This window comes from Antedon mediterranea, chromosome 8, assembly GCF_964355755.1.
Source record: "Antedon mediterranea chromosome 8, ecAntMedi1.1, whole genome shotgun sequence".
NCBI lineage: Eukaryota > Metazoa > Echinodermata > Crinoidea > Comatulida > Antedonidae > Antedon > Antedon mediterranea.
This window is the reverse complement of record NC_092677.1, coordinates 25,779,261-25,806,616: the sequence shown is the minus strand read 5'-3', so window position 1 is coordinate 25,806,616 and position 27,356 is coordinate 25,779,261. Positions and strand designations below refer to the sequence as shown.

Genomic DNA, 27,356 nt, shown 5'->3' with positions numbered 1-27,356 from the left:
TCTCCACACCACCACACTCGATCTCAAAACAAATGTCTGTACCCACCTATAAAACCAACACATTCTAACACATTAATAAGATATGCCGGACCCACACTGAGGAATAATCTTCCATCTGCCATTTTAGACTCTTTAGTCTCTCAGAATGTTTTTAAAAAAATCCAAAATTTTCTTTTCCATACAGTTTATTTATTTATCCTATCAAAGTATAAAAATGGTTAATTTAGAAATAACCATCAAGAATAATAAGTATAAAAAATTAGATTGAATCCCACAAGAGAATAACGAAAATAATTAAACTTGTTTCAATTTCTACAGGTGACAGAAGGAACAAACACAACCAGTTTTAGAATTTGAGATATCGGGAGGGGAACATAATGCAATTCTTCAAAACGCTACACTACACAACTACATAAACACTGTTCTACAAACAGACGACTAATTCTCCCACGTCATAAGTAAACATTGCAACTAGCATATTTTTCAAAAATCAAGATTTCTTTTGAAAGACCCTATGTACACTTACGACTTGGGTAAATAGGTGAATTTTTTCGCATAGTTCGTTACATGTGTTTGCATATTTCAATTTTCCGCATAGAGTTAAACATAATATTTCAATTTTTGGCATAGTTAGTTACACATGTATTTCATTTTTTCGCATAGTTATAGTTAAAGATGTATTGTCCCTTTGTCAAATCCAAAAAAAAAAAAAAAATATTTTGAAAAAAAGTGGGTCATTTTGAAGTATCATAATATTTATTAATTTTTACCAAAAATGAGTCGAAAAAAAAATCATTTAACTGAAATACAGACGTTTTTTGGTTCAAAAAATAACTTTGACTTCCAGTCAAAGTTTTCTATCAAAACATATCTCATAATGCAACGCGCTTGTAAAACTTCTTCGCGATCTGTGTGAGAACACCTTCACAACTGTGAGGAGTTGTAAACAATGCTAATTAGCATCATGCATAATGCATACTCGTGGTTTGAAATTTTTGTTTACTTTCGCTCGGGACGATTATCCAGACAAAATGTAATCAAATTAATTTAGCTGTTAATTACGTACAATTGGTGTTTTTGACTCGAATTTTCGACTTAAGGTGAATAATTTTAATATTATTTTGATATGGCCAATTTAAATTTAGAATATTTTGACTTTCATTTTTTTGTGTTTCAAGGGACATACATATATTTTAAATTTGTTTGCATATTTACTAATCTATTTCGATTTTTTCGCATAGTTATGTACTTCAATTTTTTGCATAGTTAGCTAAAAATTTATGTCAATTTTTCTGCAAAAAAAAGCTGATCAGACTGTATGTATTTATTTTATAAATAAATAATTTACTGTGATGATATGATAAAGTATTCTATAAATCATTTATTGTTATTTCACAGATAAACAGGTATGGTCTAAAAATCTGTCTACTATAATACACTATCAAACTTGGGAGGGACACGATGATATCATAATCACTACCATATTTGAGCACATCACACTTTTTTTGTCAAATAAATAATTTTGTGTTATTGCACACACACGTATGTATGGTCTTACACTAATATATCAATTCTTTATTCATTCAGAATTACAATAGTACCAAAAGAAGTGAGTTCTTGTCAGTTTGGATACCATATACATGTAGAGTACACACACCAAACAACATTCATTAACAAAAACAAATTGAAATAAATTATGTATCACATAACAAAACCAATTGAAAAAAATCAATATGGATCGCCCACGACTGGTCAGCACCTCCGGTGGGACACTCCCCTGCGGTAAAAATCCTATTTACTTTTATAACCATGTGTTGTGAAGCGCACATAAAAGTGAACACTACAGGAGAAGTATAAAAAAGGGAGGAACACTGTTCGTCCCCTGGAGGCACTATACCGATCATAAGCAATTTGTATATATATATATATACTATATTTTTCTGTGTATTCATTTTGTGATGTAACTCCTTCCTTTTAGTACTTTGTTTTAAACCATTGATTGATAGCTTTACAGGATAGATTTAACTCCGCTTTAGTTATCAAAAATATGTCTCTGTCTTCAATCTGTAATTAAAATTTAAAAACTTCAGTACATAACCTGGCAACCTTATGCATTTGGCCTATTCAACTATTTCTACCATTAAAAAAAAAATTGTTTTTAACAAAAGTATTAAATAAACATTTGATAACCTACCCAAATTAAACGCAACATCACATGACCAGTCTCATCATTGTATGTGATGTGATATTCAGGACCATCATATGTAAAATCCACTGTAAAAGAATACATATAGTTTATCGAGAAAAGCGGCGTGATGGCTATAAGCGCTCATTGGCTAAACCCACGGCCCCACAACATGAATAGTCTAATGCAACTACCCAGTGTTGGAGGAGCCTTCAGGAGTGCTAAACCCAGGGGCCCCAAGGCTAAAGGGCCCCAGAGCATGAGCAGTCACAATACAACTACCCAGCACTGGAGGGCCCCTTAGGAGTGCTATAAACTGAACAAGAACTTCTGTGACTAACCCTAATTTGTTTGCCTTGTAAGCATGCAGGTATATATAAATACTACGTAATATTAAAACATTATAGCCATACTGTACTAACCTTTGTGGTCTTCTGTTTCAGCTATTACTACAGGCGAACTGTAATTAAAAACAAATATATAAAATAATTTAGTGCTTAAACTTACGAGTTTCTAGTTAAAACTTGACTATTCTAGTATTATTTATATATTTTTAAAAATATACATTTACATAAAGAGATCTTGTACCTTACGGTCCACATCACTTCCTTGAATTCATCATGCAATGTCACATCCATAATGCAAACATTCTTTCAAAAAAGTATAAAACAAAAATATATTAGTATAGTGATTTATAGTGTTGAAAATTCTCAAAAAACAACCCATGGTGACCATTTTTGTACCCTTTTTAGTGTGAGTGGAACAGCAGACCATTGCAAACAACACCTAGTGTGCTAAATGTTTGAGCGAGTACCAGTGGCGTAACATAGAGACCTGAGGCCCCCTGGCTTAGGAACTGTGGCCTTCAACGCTGGAGGCCTCGGGTGTTTTTAACCTTTTTCGACATATTTTAATGCCTGTTTTTTCCTCTGGACACTGCTCAGGGGGCCCTAAGATCCGAGGCCAATGGGTTTAGCCAATGAACGCTCATAGCCGTTACGCCACTGGCGAGTACAGTTCACTTTTAAGTGTCATTATTATACCTGTATGATTCCTTTAAAGATCTCCGTTTTCCATGGCAATGAGAGTTTCTTACTCGTGGCCGAGTGATCCGTTGCTTTATCTTCTCTGATCAGAACAAGTTTTGCCATTCCATCAACTTTGTAGCATTATGAAAGTGTATATAAAACACACAAAAAATCGCAAAATTTTAAATTTTAAACTTAAAGTAAATAAACATAAAGTTAAACAAACAAGGAATTTAAAAACAGAACAGTAAACATTTGGAAGTCCTTTTTTTTACACTTACGTTGCATATTTATGCTTAAAGTCAATCTTAAATGAAATGGAATTTCTATTTCTTACCTATCTTTGTCTTGCATGTATGAAGGAATGTGAATTGTTGATTCCAGTGGGCTGCCCTCTGGTTACGCAATTCCACTACACAAGTGTAGTCGTGGAGACCTTGAAATAAAACAGTGATATCGTAAAGCTCTGTCTACACTATAAAACTAGTTGGACAAAAAAAGTGTGATGTGCCCAAATATGGTAGTGATATGCCTAAATATATGACATCATGTCCATATATGGGCACATTATCAGTTTGATAATGTAGATAGACCTAAAATCGAGGATATACCGAGTTGAATTCTGAGGCAATAGACTCAATAAAAAAATACATTTCTCTTACCATATTGGGGGTCTATATCATCTACTGGTGGTTTTTTTAGAATTGGACGATGAATACTAAAAAAAAGAAAAAAAAGTGTCTAAAGTAAAAAAAAACTTTATTTTGATTTCACTTTCGTAACTGTTCATTTACATATATACCGCTGGAGACGTGCTTCCTCTTTTGACGGCTAAAATTAAATTATGAACTAATTTTTTATATATTAATTGTAATAGCAATCGCTGTTGCCACGCTGTTTTAAACCTCCTGGATCTGACCCTGCACTCAACTGTCCCTTGAGAGCTTTGAACCCTGTCTGCTGTATTAATTGAGTCAAGATTCTGCTATGAGAATGTTTGTTTAGTTTCACATTAACTTAAATCGTAGATGCGAGAGTCACTGACCTTTCAGAAGATCCATGGAGACACCTCTGGATGAGATGTGAGCAGTGGAAAGACTGGCTTACAAATGCAAGATCTCCGTCTTCCTTTAACAAACAAAATTTGGAGGGTGAACATTTTCTAATTCTAATTTATGAAACCAGACTGAAAATAGAAACCTGTATATTTAGGTTTTGGGAGAATGCTGTTGTGGTTTTCCACAGGGCAGTGGCGTAACGCATGGGGCAAAGGCCCCTGTTTTAACACTCCTAAAGGCCCTCCCACACTGGGTAATTGCATTTGGGCTGCTAATGCACTGGGGCCCCCTTAGTTCTGGTGCCCCTGGGTTTAGCCAGTGAGCGCTCATGGCCATTACGCCACTGCCACAGAGATACTGTTTTTGCTAATATATTTACCTCTAGCAATTGAAAATGTATTTATATCATTTATACTGCAATTGAAATGTACGGCTTTACGTTTTATTGTTATTTTCATTTCTGTGTCTTATATATATATGTTTTGTTTGCTTTTGAATGTTTTGTTTTGGCGTCCCTGACACAAGCTTTTGCTTTTTTGGTGACACCACAATTTTGGAAATAAATGTTGATTTTGATTGATTGATACCAAAGGTTCTCAACAAGCTTCTGTACAGTTCCCCCAACCACCTCTTTTTTTAAGATGATAAAGATAAACGATAGTGGCTATGCGCTTGAGAGTGCGCCAGAAGACGTTATCTTGAAGCTTACCTTCCAGACTGCAAGCAGTGGACCACCTTGCACGTAATAAAGACTCACTCGGTCATCTCCACCAATTTCTTGTCCTTTAAGAATCGTCTGTGGGTTACTCTTTAGAAGCAATGACCTTTGACATGGACTGAAACAAGATTTTAAGTTTAAATTAAAAAAAGAACTATCAATCACTTTTTTTTTCCAAATCAAAATAAATGATTAAACAAGTCCAAGAGTTCAATCCCTGTTTGGTACGACTTTCACTTTCACAGTGATGATTATTTTTGTCATCATATCATTAGAAAATCATAATGCACTTTCTTTTGTATTAGATAAGAATTTTATCTGTTGTAGAATTGTCATATTATTATTTTAATTATTTGTTACTGTTCTGTAGTTGAATAATTGAAATTTGAATATAAAATGCTTTCCCTCAATAGTACCTATTTACAACTGGACTACCATTCTTATGAAAAAACACAGGCGCTATGGCATATATGGCAACTTGACGAATGTTTCTGATTGGAGGAAACTCCAAGCTATACCAACGAACTGTTATGGAGGTTAGAAAATGGGAGACATCTGATTGGTCAATGATATGCTCATTCTTGTCGCTGTCTGTTAAAACCAACTGCCATTTTATACCAAGTTTTCTAGTGTAGTATTTAAAACAGAAAAAAATGGAAGTTATTTTCGGTTTTTTTTTTAATAGATAACTGAAACTTTTAAGGGATGGAGGAAGGGGAAACAACACATAAATATGCAAATTACCATGTGGTTTATACAAATGTATACTTACTCTATTACCTTCTTTGTTTCTCCAGGAAGTAATGTATAATTGTTTATTTTTTTAAGTAGCAACTTAAGTCTTGAGTTTCTCTTCTCAATGCATCTATAGATTGAAAACATAAACAATTGTAAATGTATCTGTGTATAATAACTCATAATAAATTACCAGCTTAAGCTCTGTCTACACTATCAAACTTTATGTGAAAAAAAAATATGATGTGCCCATATATGGACATGATGATGTCATATCACTACCATATTTAAGCATATCACTACCATATTTGGGCACATCACAGACAGAGCTTTAGGATAACATATTCATTGTCATCAGCATTCCCATGAACCTCTATTCTTACCTTCTAATACATTCTCGTTTCCATCTTATTCCACCATGACACTTCAATTGAACATCCACAGATTCGTTCCTCTTTAGCTGTCCATACTTTATGTACAATCCTTGCCACAGAATACTGAAGAAGAAAATTAACCATTTTCATGGGCATTTATGTTTATCTGTCATCATTTATGTTTATCTGTCATCATTTATGTTTATCTGTCATCATTTATGTTTATCTGTCATCATTTATGTTTATCTGTCATCATTTATGTTTATCTGTCATCATTTATGTTTATCTGTCATCATTTATGTTTATCTGTCATCATTTATATTTATCTGTCATCATTTATGTTTATCTGTCGTTCGTATCATGTACTTATTTTAACATTTTATGGGAATTATCAAATTTTAGTTTATCATAACCTAATTAACATAAATAATCATTGCATGTGGAAATATTACATATTGACATTTTGACACTTATTTCACATCAATGTAAGTGTTAGATATATACTCTCCAAGTTACAATTATCAGCAACTATGTCACTACGCTGGTGAAGTCTGTGTAGACTCCTTTGTTCTTCAGCCATAGAGTTGGTTTTGACACTGATTTGACCAATGACACAGAGTTGGTGACACCAAATTGACCTGGATGACACAGAGTTGGTGACACCAAATTGACCTGGATGACACAGAGTTGGTGACACTAAATTGACCTGGATGACACAGAGTTGGTGACACTAAATTGACCTGGATGACACAGAGTTGGTGACCCCAATTTCACTCATAATACTCATTACTACTCAATTCTTGCTGCACTGGTTGTGGTCAGGTGACAATGATACTTACTCATCATTGGACAGCTTTAACCATCTTCTGCAAACACTTGCTGACACCAAAAGGTCATTTGCTGGTAGGAATTCAAAGATGATAAGCAAGATTTCATCTGGTAAGTCATCAATCTTTAGTTTGCGTCTTGCTACAGGTATCCTTGGCAACGTCTTCCGTAATGCGGTATTTCTAGGAGCAGAAGTGCTTGATTCTGTTTTTGAAACTTTCATCCATTTAAATTTTTCATTTAGCGTAGTAGTTGTTCTGAAGTATAAAAATAAATTTAATCTTAATTAGTAATCTTAAAAAGAGTGTATACTGTTAGGCCTACAACTCAGATGCACCACTGCACTGACAGTGTACAATAATAGCACATCTCGGAAGGGTGTGGTTTTAAGGTATGTTTAATTAAAAGATATACCTATCAATTGAATCACCGGCATTCGGCCTATAGGAGGAGGAATGTTCACCATCATGTGTTTTAGATTTTGATTGATGTGATCTCAGGTACTGTTGCAGAACTTTCTTGTGATGTTCACCCATGTTTCTGAGCTGAAAAACAAATCTAAATATAACAAATTACATTTTAAAATGTCATTAGCAAACTACCTAGGCCCAGAGAAGCCTCAATACCACAGTAATACTCTAACATTACCCCACCCTCTCTGGATGTTATGTTCACTGCATGAATCTCTCTCTCCTTTTTTTTTTTAATCAGTCCAGAGAGACAGTGATATGATGACTGAGTACAGTGACACTACAATGTCCCTCTTTGTTTGTTACTGTATACCGTATAATCTGTCCGATCTCTATCAAAATAGGCCTAGCAAATGTTTTTCTAAATAATCCTACCTTTCAAATAAATCATATCTAAAAATAGTTATCGTTTATTTAGGGCCTATAAAAAGTATAAATTGTCACCCGATAAAACAAAAAAATATTAAAAGCTTTATGTAGTCATCGAAACGCTCGACTAATTTTCTGCCCTCTATGTTTAAGTTTAGATTACGCCCTCTATAGCTTCAAGGAGTTGAATTTTAAAGTTTGGTATAAATTACAGAGGGCGGAAACGCTCGAGTCGACATGGATTCAGCCACCAGTACCTCTGGCCAACTTTGTGCCAGTAAATGCTATAATGTTTCCTTTGATAAAGAGTTTGCGATTCTGAATATGAATTATGGTGAAAATAGATTTAATAGTTATTCATGTAAAGCACTAAAACACTGCTTAGAAGTTGTTTTAGGGTAGGTTTTCGTCATATCTTAATCATAATTTTTTTCCCTTTTTGGCGTACCTCGGGAAAAGATGGTGTATCACCTGACAACAGGTCCTGCAATCGGAAGTGATATTTTGTGTGAAGGCAGGACTTTGAACTTAACAATGGGCTAACATCCTATTTGAATCATGTTACATACATGACTTTTATAATAATAGATGCCTAAACGTTACAGTTACAGAATGGATTATTTAATAATTGCCAATGGCAACAGTACCAGTAGGCTATTAAATTATTTAATAATATTGAAGAAAGTTAAATGGATTAACATAAACATATAGGCCTAGATATTATTAATCAAGTATTTAAATATGATTAAAATCCATTACCGGCTTGGTAGACTAATTGTATTGAACTGAATAAATACTTGATCGTGTCATTGGCCCAATGATGTATGTATTAAAGCCAGGCAAAATAAAATACATTTATTTTTCATTTTGAAAGGTGATTAATATTAGAAATTCTAATATACTTATAACCCATTTTTTAAAAAATATTATTTTATTATCAATAAACCATTTGGTCTCAAATGGGTTAAATATGTAATTTTTGCCCCCAAACACCCCATTCTTATTTTTTATTACTACAGACTTTAATAACTCCATATACTGTATATGAATCTTGGTATTCCAATTGTGTTGTCAATTCTGAAACAAAATTTAGAACCATTTTGGACTTAAAGTCAACTCATTGGAAAAGGAAAATTGATTTAAATTGATTTTATTTCTATAGTAACCCGGACACAAAGGCATTGATTGTTACCGGAAATGGCAAGTTCTTCAGCAACGGTTTAGATCTGAAATGGATGAGCGAATCGACGCTTGAAGATGTCAATGAGTGTGTTGAGAATTATCGAGACGTTTTACTTCAAATATTACTTTTTCCAATGCCAACTGTTGCCGCAATTAATGGTATGAAATTTTGTTGTTCTGTCTACACTATCAAACTTTGTGACAAAAAATTGTGATGTGCCCATATATGGACATGATGATGTCCTATCACTACCATATTCGGGCATATCACTACCATATTTGGGCATAACAAATAATATTAATCCTTTGTTTTATGTTTCAAAAATAAATTGATTGAATTGAATAATTTTCTATTTTTTCTGACGACGACGACAGGTCACGCTTTTGCAGGAGGTGCCGTTCTAGCTCTTGCCTTTGATTATCGTGTGATGCGTAAGGACCGCGGATGGCTCTGCCTGCCTGAAATCGACCTCAAACTACAGTTTTCACCTTTTATGATACAGTTAGCCAAGTAAGAACTTAATATTATTTAAGAGTACTTTCAATAAACTGTAATGTGTCGTCAATAGTTGTTCTGTATCCAAGTTACAGTACATTGTTCTTATTACCTCCGCCAAGGAGGTTATGTTTTCACCCCTGTATGTTGGTGTTTGTGTGTGTGTCTGTGAACAGCCTGAAGGCCACAGTTTTTATCCGATTCTCACCAAATTTGGACACAATGATCTATGCCTCAAAAGCTCGGACGAGTTCGAATTTGAGGGTCATAGGTCAAGGTCACAACTAACAAAAAACTATTTTACTGCCTAGAGACCACAGTTTTTATCCGATTCTCACCAAACGTAGCCACAATGATCAATGACTCATCATATAATTGTGGTTAAATTTTGAAGGGTCAGGGTCAAATATCAAAGTCCACAAAAAAAAAACCTCAGCAAGATTTGCAGTAGGCGGAGGTTTTGTACTCTCGGAGTACCCTCTAGTTAGTATTGTTATTATATTGGGATCTATCAGAGTTATTTTATTGCGATCTATCAGAGTTACATTGCGATCTATCAGAGTTACATTGCGATCTATCAGAGTTACATTGCGATCTATCAGAGTTACATTGCGATCTATCAGAGTTACATTGCGATCTATCAGAGTTACATTGCGATCTATCAGAGTTACATTGCGATCTATCAGAGTTACATTGCGATCTATCAGAGCTATATTGCGATCTATCAGAGTTACATTGCAATTTATCAGAGTTACATTGCGATTTATCAGAGTTACATTGTGATCTATCAGAGCTATATTGTGATCTATCAGAGCTATATTATGATCTATCAAAGTTAGATTGGGATTTAGGTTTTCTGAAAAATTGATAGATTGATTTTAATTGTGTATTCTGCTTTTAACTGTATTTTATAAATTCTTTTTGCTTTTTATTCGTTCATTCATCAGTGGAAAATTACTTATTTTAAATTTTATTGTCATTTGCATATAAAATATACATTTATTCAATTTATTTAATCAAAACATACAATTATGTTTGCTCCGAGAATGAGATATACAAAAACAGATAAATGAAAAAAAAAACAATTACAAAGTTTCACATCACTCTCGTTCGGTATACTGACAAGAATTCAATAGCATCTGGATAAAAGCTGTTACGAAACCTATTTGTACGCTCTAGAGGTGATTGACCGGTAATGTATACCGCTACGCAACACCTCAAATACATTATGCATGGGATGAGTAGAATCTTGCAATTTAGAATTTTATGCCATTTTAACTACCATTATGTATTGTTTCATAATCTTTTGTTTTTTTTATATTGTATATAATTTGTCTGTACTTTGTCCGTGTAGATAAGATTATAATTTTATACAATTAAAACTAATTCATCCTTGTGCTGTGTGTTTTATAGGCAATTTTCAAATAAATATTCTGATAATATATTCTAACTACCGTTTGTATTGGTTTAAAAGTGTGTTTATTGTAACGTCACACAAATAAAAATAATTATATACAGAGTTTGTTGTATTTAGTATACATATTATTGATTTTGACTGAATAACTTAATCAACAACTGTCTTGCTATCAAAATTTCTCCATCGATAAACAGATGCTTTTATTTATTTAAACATAAAATATTTTACTTTACACACTGTACATAGAGTTCTGCGGTGCTGACGTCACGACAGCGGGTGGCGCTGCGTGGTTGTTAGCCAACCAAAAAAATGCGTTCAACCTGCCTGAGTGACTCCAAGGTCACCAATCGTTTGGAATAGGCCTATTGAAGTAGTAATTTTAAAACTTAATAATTTCAATAAAAACAAACTAAAATTCTAAAAAGATCACTAAATATTTGTTTTTAATAATCTAATTTTATATATATTTAAAATCAAGTTACGATACATAATTTGATAGAAAAACAGATATATACAGTTTATCAACATAGTAGCGTTGAACGCATTTTTTGGTTGGCTAGCAACCATGCAGCGTTATCTATCGTTGTGACATCACACAGCAGAACTCTATAAGCTGAGATAGATAGATGATAACCGAACACATTCCCAGACATTTTTATTTGCACACTATACACAGACTGTTTTGAAGGTGATAAAAATCATAATAAAAATCGCTTTTATTCATCAGGTACTAGACTTCGACATTTCAATACCGTGTACTGTATAATGTACAGTACACGTTGTTTGCAATATTTTGGGTTTTTTTTAGATCATAATTTTATGACTGCCGAAATGTAATTCATTGAATTTTTTATTTGTTGACTATTCACGCAGTTTAAATCTGTTACTATCACAAAATGTGGTGCAGCGGTCCAGAAACAAAACAGACCATTTTGTTTTACAAAAATAGTATTTACAAAAAAACCGTAAAATAAATCATTTGGAGTACTTTAAGAAAGAATGTTTCTTTCGACCAAAACTTAAATATTGTGATTCAAATGTTATTTAGATCATGAAGCTATAAATTTAAAAACAAAATTTTATTCAGTAGCACCATTTTGGATCAACAATACTACATTTTTACTGCATGATTTTAGTTTGAAATTACAACCTATTGTGTGTGGGTGTATACAACATACCGTAGGCTAATTTGCCTCTTTTGACCCATAATCAGTTATGCCTTGGAGCCCAGAATGGTAATAAAAAGGATATTATTTTGACCAATACTTGTCCAATTTTTCTTTAAAAACTTTCACAGATTTATGAGGCAGTAACATTCAAATGATAACAATTAATAAACCATGTGCATTGCATGTTTAAATGTTTGCATGGCGAAATCAAATGTTAATGTAAAGTTTGCGGTTTCCTCACTCCTGAGGACGATCAAAGCATATTGATCGAAATGTTGAGAAACTCAACAGTTCTTTTCAGAACTAATATACATGGTGTACCGCAAACTTTATATATCAACATTCTCACTCCTGAGGACAATCAAAGCATATTGATCGAAACGTCGAGAAACTCAGTTCTTTTCTAAACAGTGTGTACTATTACCCCAAAAACGCTTGCTAAATATTTGCAAATTAAAGAATTTAAATTTTTATATTTTCTCAGAGAGGCCAGGCAGCCACATAGCTGTTAAAGCTAGGGGCTGATAAAATGGCCCTCCCCCTTAAATAATCACAGAGACAAACATATACACAAGATGCTCTTCACAAACAAAGTATTATTACAAGTCTTTGAGAGTGGAGTTGTTCTGTCATAAGAAAAAAAACCCTGTTATCTGACAGGATTTGAACCCAGGACTCTAGGATTGGTAGCCAAGCATCTAAACCAGCAAGATACATTGCTACAGCTCCACTCCACAATGTTCATAGTTACTGCAAATTTTAGTGACAAAGCACATTAAAGATAAAATAATGACAATCTTAATTGTGTTATGATGAATGATTCTTTTATTTAAAGATTGCGATTGAAATCAAACAAAGTAGCACGTGACGCCATTTTGTTTGGCAAACGATTTACCGGACCTCAGTGCTTGGAAGCTGAAATTGTTGACGAGGTCGATGAGGTCAATAACCTAATATTGACATCTAAATCTATTGCAAAGAAATGTATTGGTAAGTAAATGCCTTTATCAATCCCAGCGTAAATACACAGCTTGAAGAAAACGCAATATTTCCCTTCGTAACATGAGCTTGTAGTTTTGGACAATAGAGGCAAACATTCAATTCAATTCAATTGAATTCAAATTCAATGTGGGGTTTATTTAAACACTCGAACTCTTAAGCTCTGTCCACACTATCAAACTTCAAACATAAAAAAACATTTGATATGCTTAAATATTATAGTGATATGATATGTCCATATAATATATATGAGAAGATCACATTTTTCGTCACATAAAGTTTGATAGTTTAGACATAGCTTTAGGCTTGGTTCCCACTTTATGTGACAAAATTTGGGCACATCACTACCATTTAGGGACATCACAGTTTGATAGTGTAGACAGAGCCTTACAGTACACTATGTAGAACATCTTTTTAATTTTATTTTATTTGGAATTAGTAAATATAGTAAACTAGTTTGATAGTGTAGACAGAGCTTAATGATTTTAACATAAACAGAAATATGAATAATTCATATATCTGTTTATGTTAAAATATTGCCACTTGTGCGGTCACTACCATTCAGCAAAAAATCAATTATAATAATAAATGTTTGATGATTACAGGTGGGAGAAAATTGGATCGTGATATGGTGCGAACGATGAAAGAGGATTTATATAATATTGATCAAAATACGTTGGTTAGTCCATCCAACTATAAAGAAAAAATTGATAAACTACGCAAAAAACATTCACAATTATAGCTTGCAAACACCAGTCTGGTAGAAATGTGAACTCAGCAGCTGGAAGAAATGTGAACTCAGCAGCTGGAACAAACAAAGCAAAGAGATTATAATGGTGTACAGAGTTGACGAGTTTAGTACTTGGGGTTCAGTTTCTGCTGCGGGCAATCAAGTGATTCAATCAATAAGGTTCTGTTTATTAAATTCAAAATAAACCGGTTTTGTCGAAACCGGTTTTTGTAATTTATAACAAAAATCATGATGTAGCCTAATTTATAATCTGTAAATAATAATATATGATAATATAATAATAAATAAAACCAGAATAAATTGGGTTTTTTTAAATCATAATTTAAAATCGGTTGTTTTTTATAAAGGACATGTTTCTGGCAGGAAAATACGGTATTTAAATCTTGGTAGAAACAGGTCTAAATTATCTCCATTTTTTGGCCGCACAAATCATTCTTCTCAGAACATTGGTTAATAAAAACACCAAATTGATTGGGCGCTGCTGCACTTTCGCACCTAAAACTGGGCGTTAGACTTCACAGTCTTGCGCAGCGAGCGGGGAAATGTTTTTAAAATGGGTAAGCTCGAGAGATTGTGGTGCGAAAGTGCAGTAATACTGCGCTGTAACTATATTTGATTGAAGGTGAATTAAGATACAATGGAGATTGGATTCTGAGCTAAAAATAGAAAATCGAATCGAAAACTACAAATAAGAAACTAATATCATAGTATTGATCTGCTTCTGTTCGCATTCAATTATTTTTTTTTGTTTCAAAACATTTTTCTTGGTTTAAACTAATCGTTCTATTTTGATCCCGTTGATGTTTTTTTAAATTTTCTTTTTTTATGTTTTTTTGGGGCAAAATCAAACTTATTTTTCTCTATAAGTGAAGTATATTTTTTCTTCGTTAATTTATGATAAAATGTGTAGTTTTTTTATTTTCTCAAGTAAGACTAAAAATAGATGGTATAGTGTCAACAACAAAGAATAGATCTAATGACATAATTATTTATGTTTTTTAATTTTTTATTCTTTTATTTTGTGGAATGCAAATATAAAATTAAAAGAAATATTGTGAACTTTATTACCAAATATAGTACTTGATGACATTTCTTAAAGATGTATTGTCCCACAAAAACACGAAGATTTGATAAATAGACCATTTTTCCATCGAAAAAAAAAAATAATGATTTCACTCACAAAATTAAAAAAATTTGAATATTTTTTACTTTAAATTACAATGTTTCAATAATTTTGTTGTCGATGCAATCTTTGGCCAAAGTTGTAACTATTATGTGACACTAAAATAGCATATTCAGCAACAACAATTTATAAAAAAGAATATTTTTTTCAGGGGGACAATATATCTTTAACTTTATACATAAATAAATTATATTAAAAAACTATTAACATTTTTAAGTGAATATATATTTAAGTGTCCATAAATGTGTTTAATATTATAGTTTATAAGCTATAAATATCTCTCAATTAAAATTATGAAACGATTTAATAACTGAAACCAGAATAATTAATCGAGAGTGTAATTCTGGTTTTGTTTAATTTGTCTGCCTATTAATTATGTTAATATTTTTCTCGTTAATAATAGATACTGTCACAAGAATTGGCTCCCCACCCCACAAGGACGTACGCGCAATGAATTCAACCAATCATAATGACAGATCATGCAAACCAATACGGTCACAAGAATTGGCTCCCCACCCCACAAGGACGTACGCGCAATAAATTCAACCAATCACAATGACAGACCATCCAAACCAATACTGTCACAAGAATTGGTTCCCAACCCCTGACGTCATAATACTAACCCTGTCCTTTTTTATGTAGTAGGCCTACATTGTTTGGTAACCAATCTTATCACACCTGTTCTATTAAATTCAACTAATTTCATATACTCTTCTGGTATATTGTGTTTATTCTTAAATGACACTTTTTCGTAATAATGAAACGGCAAAGCATGGCCGGATTTCGTCTGATTGAAGGGATAAAACCCGTACATTGAAATCTTCTTACAAGCTGAAGCGGCGACGGCGTGTAGATAAAGACCGCTCGATGGTGTCTTCGTTGTATTCCAAAATCTAATAGAAAAATAATCATAAAATAATATACTACGTGACTTTATAGACACGTAATCAGTGGTGTAACGGCGGAGCTTACAAGTTAAGGGCCCATGAGCAGGACCCGGAGGAGAAATAAGGCATTAAAATATGTTGAAAAATCATAAAAACGGCCTCCACTTCGTCCCTAAACCAGGGGCCTCAAGCTTCTGCATTACGCCACTGCACGTAACACGCGCGCGTCATCATCTTAACTTAAATTGTTTTTTTTCATCATTTTTTTCAAATACATCATCATTTACAGGTATAAGAAGAAATACTAAACCGTCCAGTGATGCTGTAGTGAATAGGCCTATTCATATTGAAACGATGAAGATGAGGAAATCTGCTGTGAGAATGAGGAAAATCTGCCAAAGGTCGATTTAGTCCTAAAGGCCAATTTACACAGACGAACGGTAAGCGGAAAATCGCGTGCTTGTCCCACGTAAATCTGTACCCTGAGCGTGTTTCCGTTTAACCTCCGAGTTTCGTGTAAACGTTCAAGTAAGAGTAGATTCTATATTTTTGTTTTCCGCTTAATTTTACCGTTGGGCCGCTCGTCTGTGTAAATAGGCCTTAATATTTATCATTAATAAAATTGTGTATAATATTCATAATGACTGCTGAATAGACAATGTATCGGTATTATCAAAGAACTTATAACACAAGAATCTCCTGTTCGTCCGAAGCGCGTAACAATTTCGAAAGGCATTGTGGGATAGAATAGAGCTATGGGTGGCGCCATTGTGAGACATGGAGTAGGGCGCCCGCATCAAATTAGAAAGTCAAAATCATAGAGGGGATCTGCTAATGCTCTAGGGGGGGTAGAGTAATTGACTGAGGAGTAGGGCGCCCGCATCAAATTAGAAAGTCAAAATCATAGAGGGGTTCTGCTAATACTCTAGGGGGGTAGAGTAATTGACTTCCTAGTTTGGAGGGGGCGCTGCTCCATGCTGTGAAATGGCGTCGCCCAGTTTGACCTTTTAACCCTGTACTTCCGATACTGTGTTTTGAATGCAAATTGAAGAACAGGAGATTCTTGTGTTATAAGTTCTTTGGTATTATATATGGCGTAATAGCTCTATTAGAATAAGCACGGACAAGAGATTAACTTGACAAAAATAAAGTTTGACTACTAACTTTTCTATTAAGGGTATCATACTTTTTCTCGGGTATCCGTATATAGTACCGGGTAAATATCTTCTTAATGCTATAACACTTCGAATATAATGACTGTTCGCCTCGAACGTTCCATATTTTGAAAACCACCAAATTGTACCTTTGAAACGTCTCATGTATTGTAATAATCTACTGCGGCATTTAGAAAATCTCACGCATTTATTTAAATTTTTCGAGTTGTCCATATTAACACTCATAAGATTAGTTTTTCCACCAACATCTTCAAAAAATTCAGAAATGTCGGCCATATTGGATCTGAAAACCAAATCGTGTGCATCTATCTCATCTCCACACTTGCTCCCTATTAATATTCCTCCGTTTCCAATGACAGCACATGTCTCTGCTTCTGGTAACCATGGTGATCCGTCTGGTCTCGCCATGCTGTGTTCCAGCTGGGGGCTGAGAAAAACATGTAGTCTCTTTCTGGTGATAGTAATTGCTCCTTTTTTTGGAGACGGGTACAGATATACCTGTAAGTTGTTGAACGTTGAAATTCCACTGTAATTCAATGCACTTCTAAAAATGGATACAAAATATATATACGATTTAATGCTTGGTTCCCACTGGAACTAGGAGGTCGCAACAAGCCTCTAAGTCCCGGGCCATTATTGTATTGGTACTAGACTGCCCTGCGCCCTGGCATTGCAACCCCCACCAACTGAACTCAATGTGTCGACACTGAACTCAATGTGTCGACACTGAACTCAATGTGTCGACACGGAACTCAATGTGTCGACACGGAACTCAATGTGTCGACATGGAACTCAATGTGCCAAACAACTGACCGTAACTAAAAGAATACGTAGCGCAAATGCGTTCTGAATTAAGCTTGATTCACACTAGAACGCAACGCAAGGACGTAACGCAACGTAAGTGATTTGACTAATCACTAGCGATGAATTATTCGAACTGTCGCTTGTCATTGGTCAACTCGTTTGCGTTGTGCCAACGTCGCTACGTTGCGTCACTAGTGGGAACTAAGCTTAACTACGTTGATTAGAACGGATTAAGAAGCACTCATTTTCCATAAGATAATATAGCAAAATGTCTATTTCTATACTTGTAATTCATTTTACTGTTGATCATATAATATCTTGCAACTCAACCGTTTCATTTGTTTAGTTATATCATCATGGAGAAACTTATTTCTCCATGGTTATATTATTAGGTTATATGCATTATCATGCATATAACCTCTTGATTCTGTCAAAATCTTTATTTATTTATTTATTCTTTCCTTAGCACTATTTTGTCCGTGAATTATCTTGATATCAGTTTCATCTATCTAAGTCAATTTTTCAGAGTATATTCCTTATGGCCAGGAATCGATGTGGTTATATTTTCACGATGCGTAATCAAAAATTACGCGGTCTACGCGCGATTTTACGAAATCACGTTTGTAATCATATCTTCACAAGCATGAATCACAATTAAACAAAATTTGGTACTCATAAATTTCAGGTCATATTTTATCATATGGCAATACAATTACGTGCGTAGCGCATATAACGCTTGCGTACGCGCGCTTAAAATGTTCAAAATTGTCAAAATTTATTTTCGATGAAATTAGAGTACGTTTCAGGCAATTTTAAGCGTTTAAAAAATTGCCATGAGTGCGCAGATTTTTGCACGCGCACTGCGCGTTATACGTTAATGCGCACTCTTTTTGTCCGATTTCGGTTGTACAACCTTTCTTTAATAATATCATCATATTTTATTCACTTTTCAACGCGTAATTGCGTTATACGAGCACGTCAAAAGTGACAGGCTACGCACGTGTAAGTTAACAAAATGGTGAAAATATGCTAAATTTTAAAATTAATATAGATCGTCAGAATGCTCGGGAACACATATTTTTTATTTAATTTTCTTGAAGTGTATGTATCTTATGTATGATTTATTATTAAACTAAGGGAACAAAAGTTGATTAAGCCATAATTAATTGCATATTAAATTTAAAAAAATTCATTTCGACAATCAAACAAATTATGACATTTTCTTAGGCCAAAATAACAAACTTAACATTAACTTTCTTCCTTCAAAAGTTCATATATTAAAGTTAAAAGTATATAGTTTGACAGTGCATCATTTTTGTACATTTTTAGAGATGTCATCATAGTAAAAAATTATAATTCATTGCGGTATGTAATAATCTATCTGCACCAAAGTGGTTACTGCATAGTAAATACACGGAGGAATTTTTCTACAATTTTTAGTCAGTTGTGTATGGCTCGGTGGTGTGTGCTCGTGTCTATCGCACTCAAGGTACCGAGATCGAGTCTCACCTTGGGAAACGAAATAAATTTTTTTTTTTATTATCCGTATTGTTTGTTCAAATTTATTTCTTAGTGTATATATTATACACATGATTTATAATGAAATCTAGATAAAAAATAACTTATGTCTTTATTATTATGTAACAGCAAATGTGGTTTATGACATTATACGCAGAGGGATCTTTGATCGGATTGTGATACCGGCTATTGTATTCGCGTTAGCAAGGTCCTATCATATATTATATATTATTTAAAGAATCTGAGAAAATCAATGAATCAAAATATCTTTTAAAAATAAATTATCTTTATTTTAATTATCAATGCATATAACCTATAATTCGTCATAGTGACGAATTAAATCTAGTTATGACCTTGTTATCGTTGTCATGACAAAACGTTATCTATTGTTAGTAGGTGCTGGCTTAATTACTGCGAATCGCAGTCAATTACAGGTAAAATTACGAGACAATAACTTGTCCCCATTCGATCGCGTTTTACGCTGACTAAAGAGAAGTTGAGATGAATAAAATCATAATGTGACTAGACTCTAGACAATTTTGCCGTTTTAATAATATTCACTTCCGTATAGAAAAATACTGAAAAATAATGTTTTCACTTATAAAAAGACAAAATAAACGGTTAAATTCAAACATGGAGGTAATTGTATACCTCCATGATTCAACAACCAAGCTAACTATGTTTTGCTTTAAAAAAAAAATTTTCAGGTAAATAAGTTTCTTTTCGATTCTATTCATGTATTATGTGACATTGAAATGGCATAATTTTACTTTTGTGAAATATAAGGGCCTGAATCACATTATATCTTCCTGGTCTGCATTGTCACTCATGAGGACGATCAAAGCATGTTGATCGAACCATTGAGAAACTCAACAGTTCTTTCATAATAATAATTACACGGGGTGTACCGCAGGTCTGAGGGATATTTATGTTCGAATAAAACCCCCTGACAAGGAAATTGAATTGAATACAGTGTACATTTGTTCTTCGGGGGACAATTATATCTTTGAAGTACACATAAGTACACATGACGGTTAAATACCAGCTCAAGGTTATCTATATTCAAAAGAAGTTCACACCACGAATGCATGCATGAGTTTGTTACAATACCTTTGTACTTTGATCGTGAGGTCGTAGGTTCGAATCCAAATCTCGTCGCTTGCTTAGGCGTGCGTGACACAAACTAAAGCGTGGTTCCCACTAGAACGTAACGCAGCGACGTATTGACGCAAAGTGCCGTATTGCGTAATCACAAGTGGGAACCGACGACGCAATAGTGCTGAAAACATCGCAGGTTTGATTTCACGCAGGCGGGGGAAAACAAAATTATTGGAAGGGCATTTGGTTACGTTGGGTCGGTTGCGTTACGTTGCGTTGCTAGTGGGAACCAAGCTCAAGGGAGGCTCTCACAAATGTTAATTGGCCTCTAAATTTAGATTAGTCATTAATATAATAACTTGAATACTTTTAAAGTAGTTTATATCAGTTCCTGTATTTATGGAGTTTTTCAAGAGCTTTTCCAACTTTCGTAAGTCCATGATTGACACCAAGTGTTTAAGGTGATGTTGTGAATAATGTTGGGGAACTTCCGACAGCATAACAAAAATTAAATAAACTGTTTGATAAAAAAACAAAAACATTTTGTATAAACTACTTAAAAAATTGTAAATCATTCGGCGTATTTTCAAAATGTATTGAATAATATTGTTTACAATTTTAAAACTACAAAATGGCCTAAGTTTGATTTTATTCATCTTATTTTTCATTATGAGAGGACAATAACAAGAACTCGTTTTTCTGAGTGTGTGTAGGCCTGTTCTTTATTTTTTCGTTCGCGCAAGCTAAAGCTCGGTCCCACTAGGACTCAAGGCACTGCATGTACGTAAAACGTGGTTCCCATTAGTGACGCAACGCAGCGATGTATTGCGTAATCACAAGTGGCAAACACAATTATTGGAAGAGCATTTGATTATGTTGCGTAAGCGTGGTTCCCACTAGAACGTAACGCAGCGACGTATCGACGCAAGGTGCAAGTGGGAACCGACGACGGAACAGTGCTGTAAAGTCGCAGGTTTGATTTCACGCAGACGGGGGCTAACACAATTATCGGAAGGGCATTTTCTTACGTTGCGTAGGTTGCATTACGTTAGGTTGCAAGTGTGGGAACCAAGCTTTACACGCTATAGTTCGCATATCGCGCGAGAGCTGGCGTATTTTTCGTGGTCAGTGAGATACACTATAACCTTTTTGGAGAAACAGTCCATGAGATAAAGCCTACCTTAATATCGATGCTGCTGTTACATTAATATGAAAATGTAGATCTGCTAGAGGCTGAGGTTTAATATTGTTACTGGAGTTGAATCCACTACTGATGGATTAAAACAATAATATAATAATATAATAATGTAATATTGATACATATACTTTGTGATCAAGTGGGGGCCAGTGGTGCAGTGTGTTGGACATACTGATTGTGAGGTCGTAGGTTCGAATCCAAATCTCGTCGCTTGCTTAAGCTTGGTTCCCACTAGAACGTAACGCAAGGACGTAAACGCAACGCAAGCTTTTTAACCAATGACAAGCGAAGTTATAGACAGTTAGCAATCACAAGCGAATAAGCCATCGCTTGTGATTGGTCAATTCACTTGCGTTGCGTTACGTCCTTGCGTTGCGTCGCTAGTGGGAACCACGCTTTAGGCGTGCGTGACACAAACTAAAGCGTGGTTCCCACTAGAACGCAACGCAGCGACGTATTGACGCAAAGTGATGTATTGCGTAATCACAAGTGGGATCCGACGACCAACAGTGCTGCAAACATCGCAGGTTTGATTTCATGCAGGCGGGGGCAAACACAATTATTGGAAGGGCATTTTCTTACATTGCGTAAGCAATGTAACCAATCAAGCGATGGATCATCCGAATTTTCGCTCGTGATTGGTAAACTCGCTTGCGTTGGGCATACGTACGTGCTTGCGTAGCGTAAAGCTTGGTTCCCACTAGAAGGTAACGCAAGGACGTAAACGCAACGCAAGCGTTTTAACCAATGACAAGAGAAGTTATAGACAGTTAGCAATCACAAGCGAATAAGCCATCGCTTGTGATTGGTCAATTCACTTGCGTTGCGTTACGTCCTTGTGTTGCGTCGCTAGTGGGAACCACGCTTTAGGAACCAAGCTTAAGTAAAAAAGTGAAGTTAATTTGCAGATAATGAATTGAAGCCATACCTTGACATATGCGATACCGTTGTTGGAACATGCCGATGCGGTTGTGTTTGGTTTTGACCCAAGAGTGATATTACCTTCACTCTTTCCTGGTTTTGACTGTAACTGTTGTTAAATAATTTAATAGATATGAATATTTAAAAATCATTTTTTATTATTATTATAAAAAACATAAATCAAGGTAGATTTACCTGTTAGATCTACAACTTGTTCATTAAGCTTTCGTTCCTACTAGAACGCAATCGAAATTAAACGTAAGGCTTGGTTCCCACGCAGGACGCAACGCAAGGACCTAAACGCAACGCAAGCGTGTTGACCAATCAAGTGTCAGTTCGAATAATCCATCGCGTGTGATTGGTCAACTCGCTTGCGTTGTGGTTACGTCCTTGCGTTGCGTTCTAGTGTTAACCAAGCTTAAGCGATTTGAGCAATCACAAGCGATACGTTGCGTATACGTCCTTGTTTTGCGTTCTAGTGTGAACCAAGCATTACTTTTCCACTTTGGAAGCAACGAAAATAAAGGTGAAAAAACAACAAGCGCGCCACGACTAATTTGAACTGTCTATAACTTCGCTTGTCATTGGTTAAAACGCTTGCGTTGCGTTTACGTCCTTGCGTTACGTTCTAGTGGGAACCACGCTTTAGCGACGCAACACAAGGACGTAACGTAACGCAAGTGAATTGATGGCTTATTCGCCTGTGATTGTAAAGTAACAGGATGCTATGGATCACACGTCACTTACAGGACGTCCGTGATTGGTCGCGTTGTTGCGCCTAAACCTATCAAACTTTTTTTTAAAGTGTGATTTTTGCCCAAATATGGTAGTGATATACCCAAATATGGTAGTGATATGACATCATGTCCATATGTGGGCACATCACATAAAGTTTGATAGTGTAGACAGAGCTTTATAAGACCGTACGTGTCGTCGCCCGTTGTCTAGGGCAAAATAAAACACAGCAATGAAGTTCAGTTTAGTTAGTTGATTTAGGACAAAAAAATTAAACAGAGGAATGCAGTTTAGTTTAGTTGGTTGATTTAGGAAAAAAATAAACAGAGGAATTCAGTTTAGTTAGTTGTTGTAGGACACAATTAAACAGAGAAATGCAATTCAGTTTAGTTAGTTAATTTAGGACAAAATTAAACACAACAATGTAGTTTGATCTATCAAGGTTGTACGAGTGTGGGGGAGGGGAGAGGAGGGCTGCACAGCACGCGTACTGCAACGCAGTTAATTCAACCAATCACATCGGAGGCTCATCATAAATGAAGAGTATATACCCTACCTGATATTAACTTCTCGTAAAGTTCCACGCCCGTAATATTTATTTAAATTTAGAGTTAAAACATTTTGTTCGTACTGAACAACAGCAATCACCCAGAATGCAACAGTGGTTAATATTCCAATAAGTATTGTTTTCTTCCTTCTGAACATCTGGAATGTTAATAAAAAAAATATACAGTATGAAATGTAATAACTTCGACATCGTTGTATAACTACCCTAAGCTTTAAAAAACACAAACAAATGGTTATTCAAATTTTGTTTCAAAAGTATATAGGCCTATAAAGATGTTTTTCGATTGAATCAGATAAAAATTTTAGATATTGAATGATATAAAAGTATAGTGAACTTTGTTAAGTCGATCGTTTGCTATAAATTAATATTTTTGCACATGAACCTATAATAATATAATTTTATAGCTAATAAATGAAAGCAATATAACTTATAGAATTGATTGTTAAAGTAACTAGGACAATGTATGAATATAATGATAATAACAATAAAGCGTGGTTCCCACTAGAACGCAACGCAACGCAACGCAGCGACGTATCGACGGAAAGTTCTGTATTGCGTAATCACAAGTGGGACCCGACGACACAACAGTGCTGCAAACATTTCACGCAGGCGGGGGAAAACACAATTAAAGCTTGGTTCCCACTAGAACGTAACGCAAGGACGTAAACGCAACGCGAGCGTTTTAAAGCGTGGTTCTCACTAGCGACGCAACACAAGGACGTAACGCAACGCAAGTGAATTAACCAATCACAAGCGATGGCTTATTCGCTTGTGATTGCTAACTGTCTATAACTTCGCTTGTCATTGGTTGAAACGCTTGCGTTGCGTTTACGTCCTTGCGTTACGTTCTAGTGGGAACCAAGCTTAACCAATGGCAAGCGAAGTTATAAACAGTTAGCAATCACAGGCGAATAAGCCATCAATTCACTTGCGTTACGTTACGTCCTTGTGTTGCGTCGCTAAAGCGTGGTTCCCACTAGAACGTAACGCAAGGACGTAAACGCAACGCAAGCGTTTTAACCAATGACAAGCGAAGTTATAGACAGTTAGCAATCACAAGCGAATAAGCCATCGCTTGTGATTGGTCAATTCACTTGCGTTGCGTTACGTCATTGCGTTGCGTCGCTAGTCGGAACCACGCTTTATGGGAACCACGCTTACTTCCTTGCGTTACGTTCTAGTGAGAACCAAGGATTATTTTTGTTACGTTGCGTCGGTTGCGTTACGTTGCGTCGCTAGTGGGAAACAAGCTTAATTTTAATTCATTTGTGAATATGGTATGATAATTATATTTTACATAGACATCGATATTTTTTAGCGAATATTGTCGTTGTTTTGTACGGTTTCTTTTGTTAGTTTTTTTTTTGGTAATATTATTAAGTACGTATATACCACAATGGTATTGCTTTATTTGGCTGCCACTTAATTTTAATATTTTTTGGAAATAAAAGATACAGTGAATAATTATAATAATAATATTAATAGTGTCTATAATATAGGCCTATATTGAAAATGAATATCACTTTGTTTTAGTATGTCCGTACTACAACGAAATTATAAACACTCCTTTTTAAAACAATATTATTTTAATCAACCAACAAATAAAAAATTTATTTTACTTATGAAAAACAAAAAGAAAAAAGTAATGAATAACCTTGTAAGATTTGCCTTTTTTGCATATAATTATTTTGCTGTTACTACTACTTAAATGTTATAATATGTATTGTTTCCTATTATTGTACGTGGGACAAATGAATGAATGAATTAATGAATGAATGAATATTAAGCCCTTCTGCGATCTCCTGAAAACGATATAGTTTTTTAATGCCCTTGCTTAGGCCTATTTCTTTCCGGGTTTCTTTCCTTTCACATTAAAACTGAGTTACACTAACACACCCCAGGGGCGCGCACGGACGCCAGAGGGGGGAGAATACCACCACCATACAATACGCCGGTGTTTTGAGCGATGTGTATAGGGCAGTGTCTCTGCTTTTATATGCATAGATGATGAGAAATACATGAATAATGATAGCTGGAGCGTTATACCAGGAAGTAAATAGGTCATTATGTGAAGTAGGCATCTGGAAAGTACAACATTTAATACGGATGTACACAGCAACAATCGAAGAAGGCGGCTTAACCTCAAGAATAACCCATGTAAAATGAAGAACGAACGTGCTTTGGAGGCGGGCGCCTAAGATTTGTTTGACCATGAAAAGCATCATGATTTGGAGAGCTTAAAATTGTTCTTTTAAAATTAAACATAAGACAGAAAAGTTTCAAGTTTTACACATATACAATCAAACTTATGACTGATTCTATACCTCCCGAATTGTTTGCTCACATAATCTATTAGGCCTACAGTATGAAACTGAATCCGAATAACGAGATGGGTTTTTATACTATTTTAATTATAAATATAATCAGTGCATATATTGGTTTAATCTAGTATATGCTGTAGTGTGTAGCTTAATTGATTATAAACCTATATTTATAATAATGTACACTAATTTGTTATTGAGCTATGGAGAATTTTTTTTCCGAAATAAAAGATGAATGAATAAATATACTGTTGAACTTACCATTTTTGAACAAAATAACAGTCGAACGGATCGCGTTTTTGTGTGCCCCCGTGTGACCCGATTCAATTTTCGAAACGTATCATAAAATCCATTGCTGTGTAGTTTCTATAGATCGATCTATTCTACTGGCAGCGGAACGTCACTGCTGGTACTTACATCATCATTTATAATACTGTAATTTGTGGAAGTAACGGCTGACGTTGATATATTATATACTGACTGGTTTGGTTTGTCTGCGCATGCCCAATGTGTTATTTTTTACGTCACTTATAAGGCCCGTTTTGTTTTTTTGTTTAGTGTACATGAATAATAATATTATATTGCTTTTCGAGCTATTATTTTATTGTTTACGTGTACATATGACAATATTAAAGATGTATTGTCCCCCGAAAAAATAATTCTTAAACAATTTGTTGTTGAATATGCAATTTTAATGTCACATTGGTTATCCACTTTTAAAAATGGATCTAAAAAATGTATTTACCTAAAAAACTGTCATTTAAAACAAGAAATTGTCAAGTTGGATGATGCCAGCCAATGAGGAGTTTTTGGTTGAATTTAACAATTTATTTTGTCATTTTATAAGTGAAAACATTTATTTTGTCCCGGTTTTTTTTTCTACGAAAGTGATTAACTTTATCAAATCTACAAAATAATCTATTTAAAGTCTGATTTTATTAATCTTCATTTTTCAAGTTTTTTTTGGGACAATACATCTTTAATCAAGACGTCGTCGGCAAAGTATAAAGAGGCATCATTATTATTACCTCAAACGTCAAAACTGACTGAGTACGTGGTCACGGAAGACTCCATTACATTTTGGAGGCAATCCAGAACAGGATCCCAATTCTGGCACAACTTTTTATATTTTACTAATTTTCGGACCCGTTTAAAATACCAAAATCCAC

The 27,356-nt window shown here is 34.6% G+C and overlaps 3 protein-coding genes across 6 annotated transcripts; 1 reads left to right on the top strand and 2 right to left on the bottom strand.

Moving 5' to 3' along the window:
• Positions 1-1,334: 1,334 nt before the first annotated feature.
• LOC140056051 (F-box only protein 15-like) lies at positions 1,335-7,847 on the bottom strand. Its single transcript, XM_072101280.1, has 15 exons — positions 7,841-7,847; positions 7,341-7,471; positions 6,938-7,183; positions 6,108-6,221; positions 5,762-5,854; positions 5,406-5,615; positions 4,981-5,107; positions 4,259-4,341; positions 3,876-3,931; positions 3,551-3,649; positions 3,229-3,344; positions 2,774-2,835; positions 2,608-2,645; positions 2,195-2,274; positions 1,335-2,064 (listed from the first exon to the last, which is right to left on the bottom strand). The coding sequence occupies exons 2-15, from the start codon at positions 7,460-7,462 to the stop codon at positions 1,975-1,977; spliced, it is 1,536 nt and encodes a 511-aa protein (XP_071957381.1). The 5' UTR covers positions 7,463-7,471; positions 7,841-7,847; the 3' UTR covers positions 1,335-1,974.
• A 150-nt stretch (positions 7,848-7,997) lies between these two features.
• LOC140056265 (uncharacterized) lies at positions 7,998-14,763 on the top strand. Its single transcript, XM_072101578.1, has 5 exons — positions 7,998-8,163; positions 8,928-9,106; positions 9,323-9,458; positions 12,865-13,019; positions 13,634-14,763. Exons 1-5 carry the CDS (start codon positions 8,003-8,005, stop codon positions 13,768-13,770), a joined length of 768 nt encoding a protein of 255 aa, XP_071957679.1. The 5' UTR covers positions 7,998-8,002; the 3' UTR covers positions 13,771-14,763.
• A 27-nt stretch (positions 14,764-14,790) lies between these two features.
• On the bottom strand, positions 14,791-26,664 carry LOC140056264 (CMP-N-acetylneuraminate-poly-alpha-2,8-sialyltransferase-like). Of its 4 annotated transcripts, none has more exons than XM_072101575.1 (6): positions 26,449-26,664; positions 23,855-24,003; positions 22,571-22,672; positions 21,625-21,714; positions 17,036-17,568; positions 14,791-15,855 (listed from the first exon to the last, which is right to left on the bottom strand). In XM_072101575.1, exons 1-6 carry the CDS (start codon positions 26,449-26,451, stop codon positions 15,665-15,667), a joined length of 1,068 nt encoding a protein of 355 aa, XP_071957676.1. In that variant the 5' UTR covers positions 26,452-26,664; the 3' UTR covers positions 14,791-15,664. The 4 variants fall into 4 exon arrangements, with proteins under 4 accessions (XP_071957676.1, XP_071957674.1, XP_071957675.1 ...); XM_072101573.1 differs by having other exon boundaries at positions 14,795-15,855; positions 17,014-17,568; XM_072101574.1 differs by having other exon boundaries at positions 14,795-15,855; positions 17,014-17,568; positions 21,625-21,711.
• Between the last annotated feature and the right edge of the window lie 692 nt (positions 26,665-27,356).

Excerpts from the sequence above, each read along its gene's own strand:
- LOC140056051 (XM_072101280.1), bottom strand. The coding sequence starts at position 7,462 with ATGGGTGAACATCACAAGAAAGTTCTGCAACAGTACCTGAGATCACAT. Across the intron at positions 7,184-7,340 it reads GCCGGTGATTCAATTGATAG|AACAACTACTACGCTAAATG; the intron begins GTATATCTTTTA and ends TTTATACTTCAG. Across the intron at positions 5,616-5,761 it reads GAAACAAAGAAGGTAATAGA|AAAACTTGGTATAAAATGGC; the intron begins GTAAGTATACAT and ends ATACTACACTAG.
- LOC140056265 (XM_072101578.1), top strand. The coding sequence starts at position 8,003 with ATGGATTCAGCCACCAGTACCTCTGGCCAACTTTGTGCCAGTAAATGC. Across the intron at positions 8,164-8,927 it reads TGCTTAGAAGTTGTTTTAGG|TAACCCGGACACAAAGGCAT; the intron begins GTAGGTTTTCGT and ends TTATTTCTATAG. Across the intron at positions 13,020-13,633 it reads TATTGCAAAGAAATGTATTG|GTGGGAGAAAATTGGATCGT; the intron begins GTAAGTAAATGC and ends TGATGATTACAG.
- LOC140056264 (XM_072101573.1), bottom strand. Across the intron at positions 22,673-23,854 it reads TTACGAGAAGTTAATATCAG|TTACAGTCAAAACCAGGAAA; the intron begins GTAGGGTATATA and ends ATTTAACAACAG. Across the intron at positions 15,856-17,013 it reads ATGATACCCTTAATAGAAAA|ATTTTGGAATACAACGAAGA; the intron begins GTTAGTAGTCAA and ends TTTTTCTATTAG.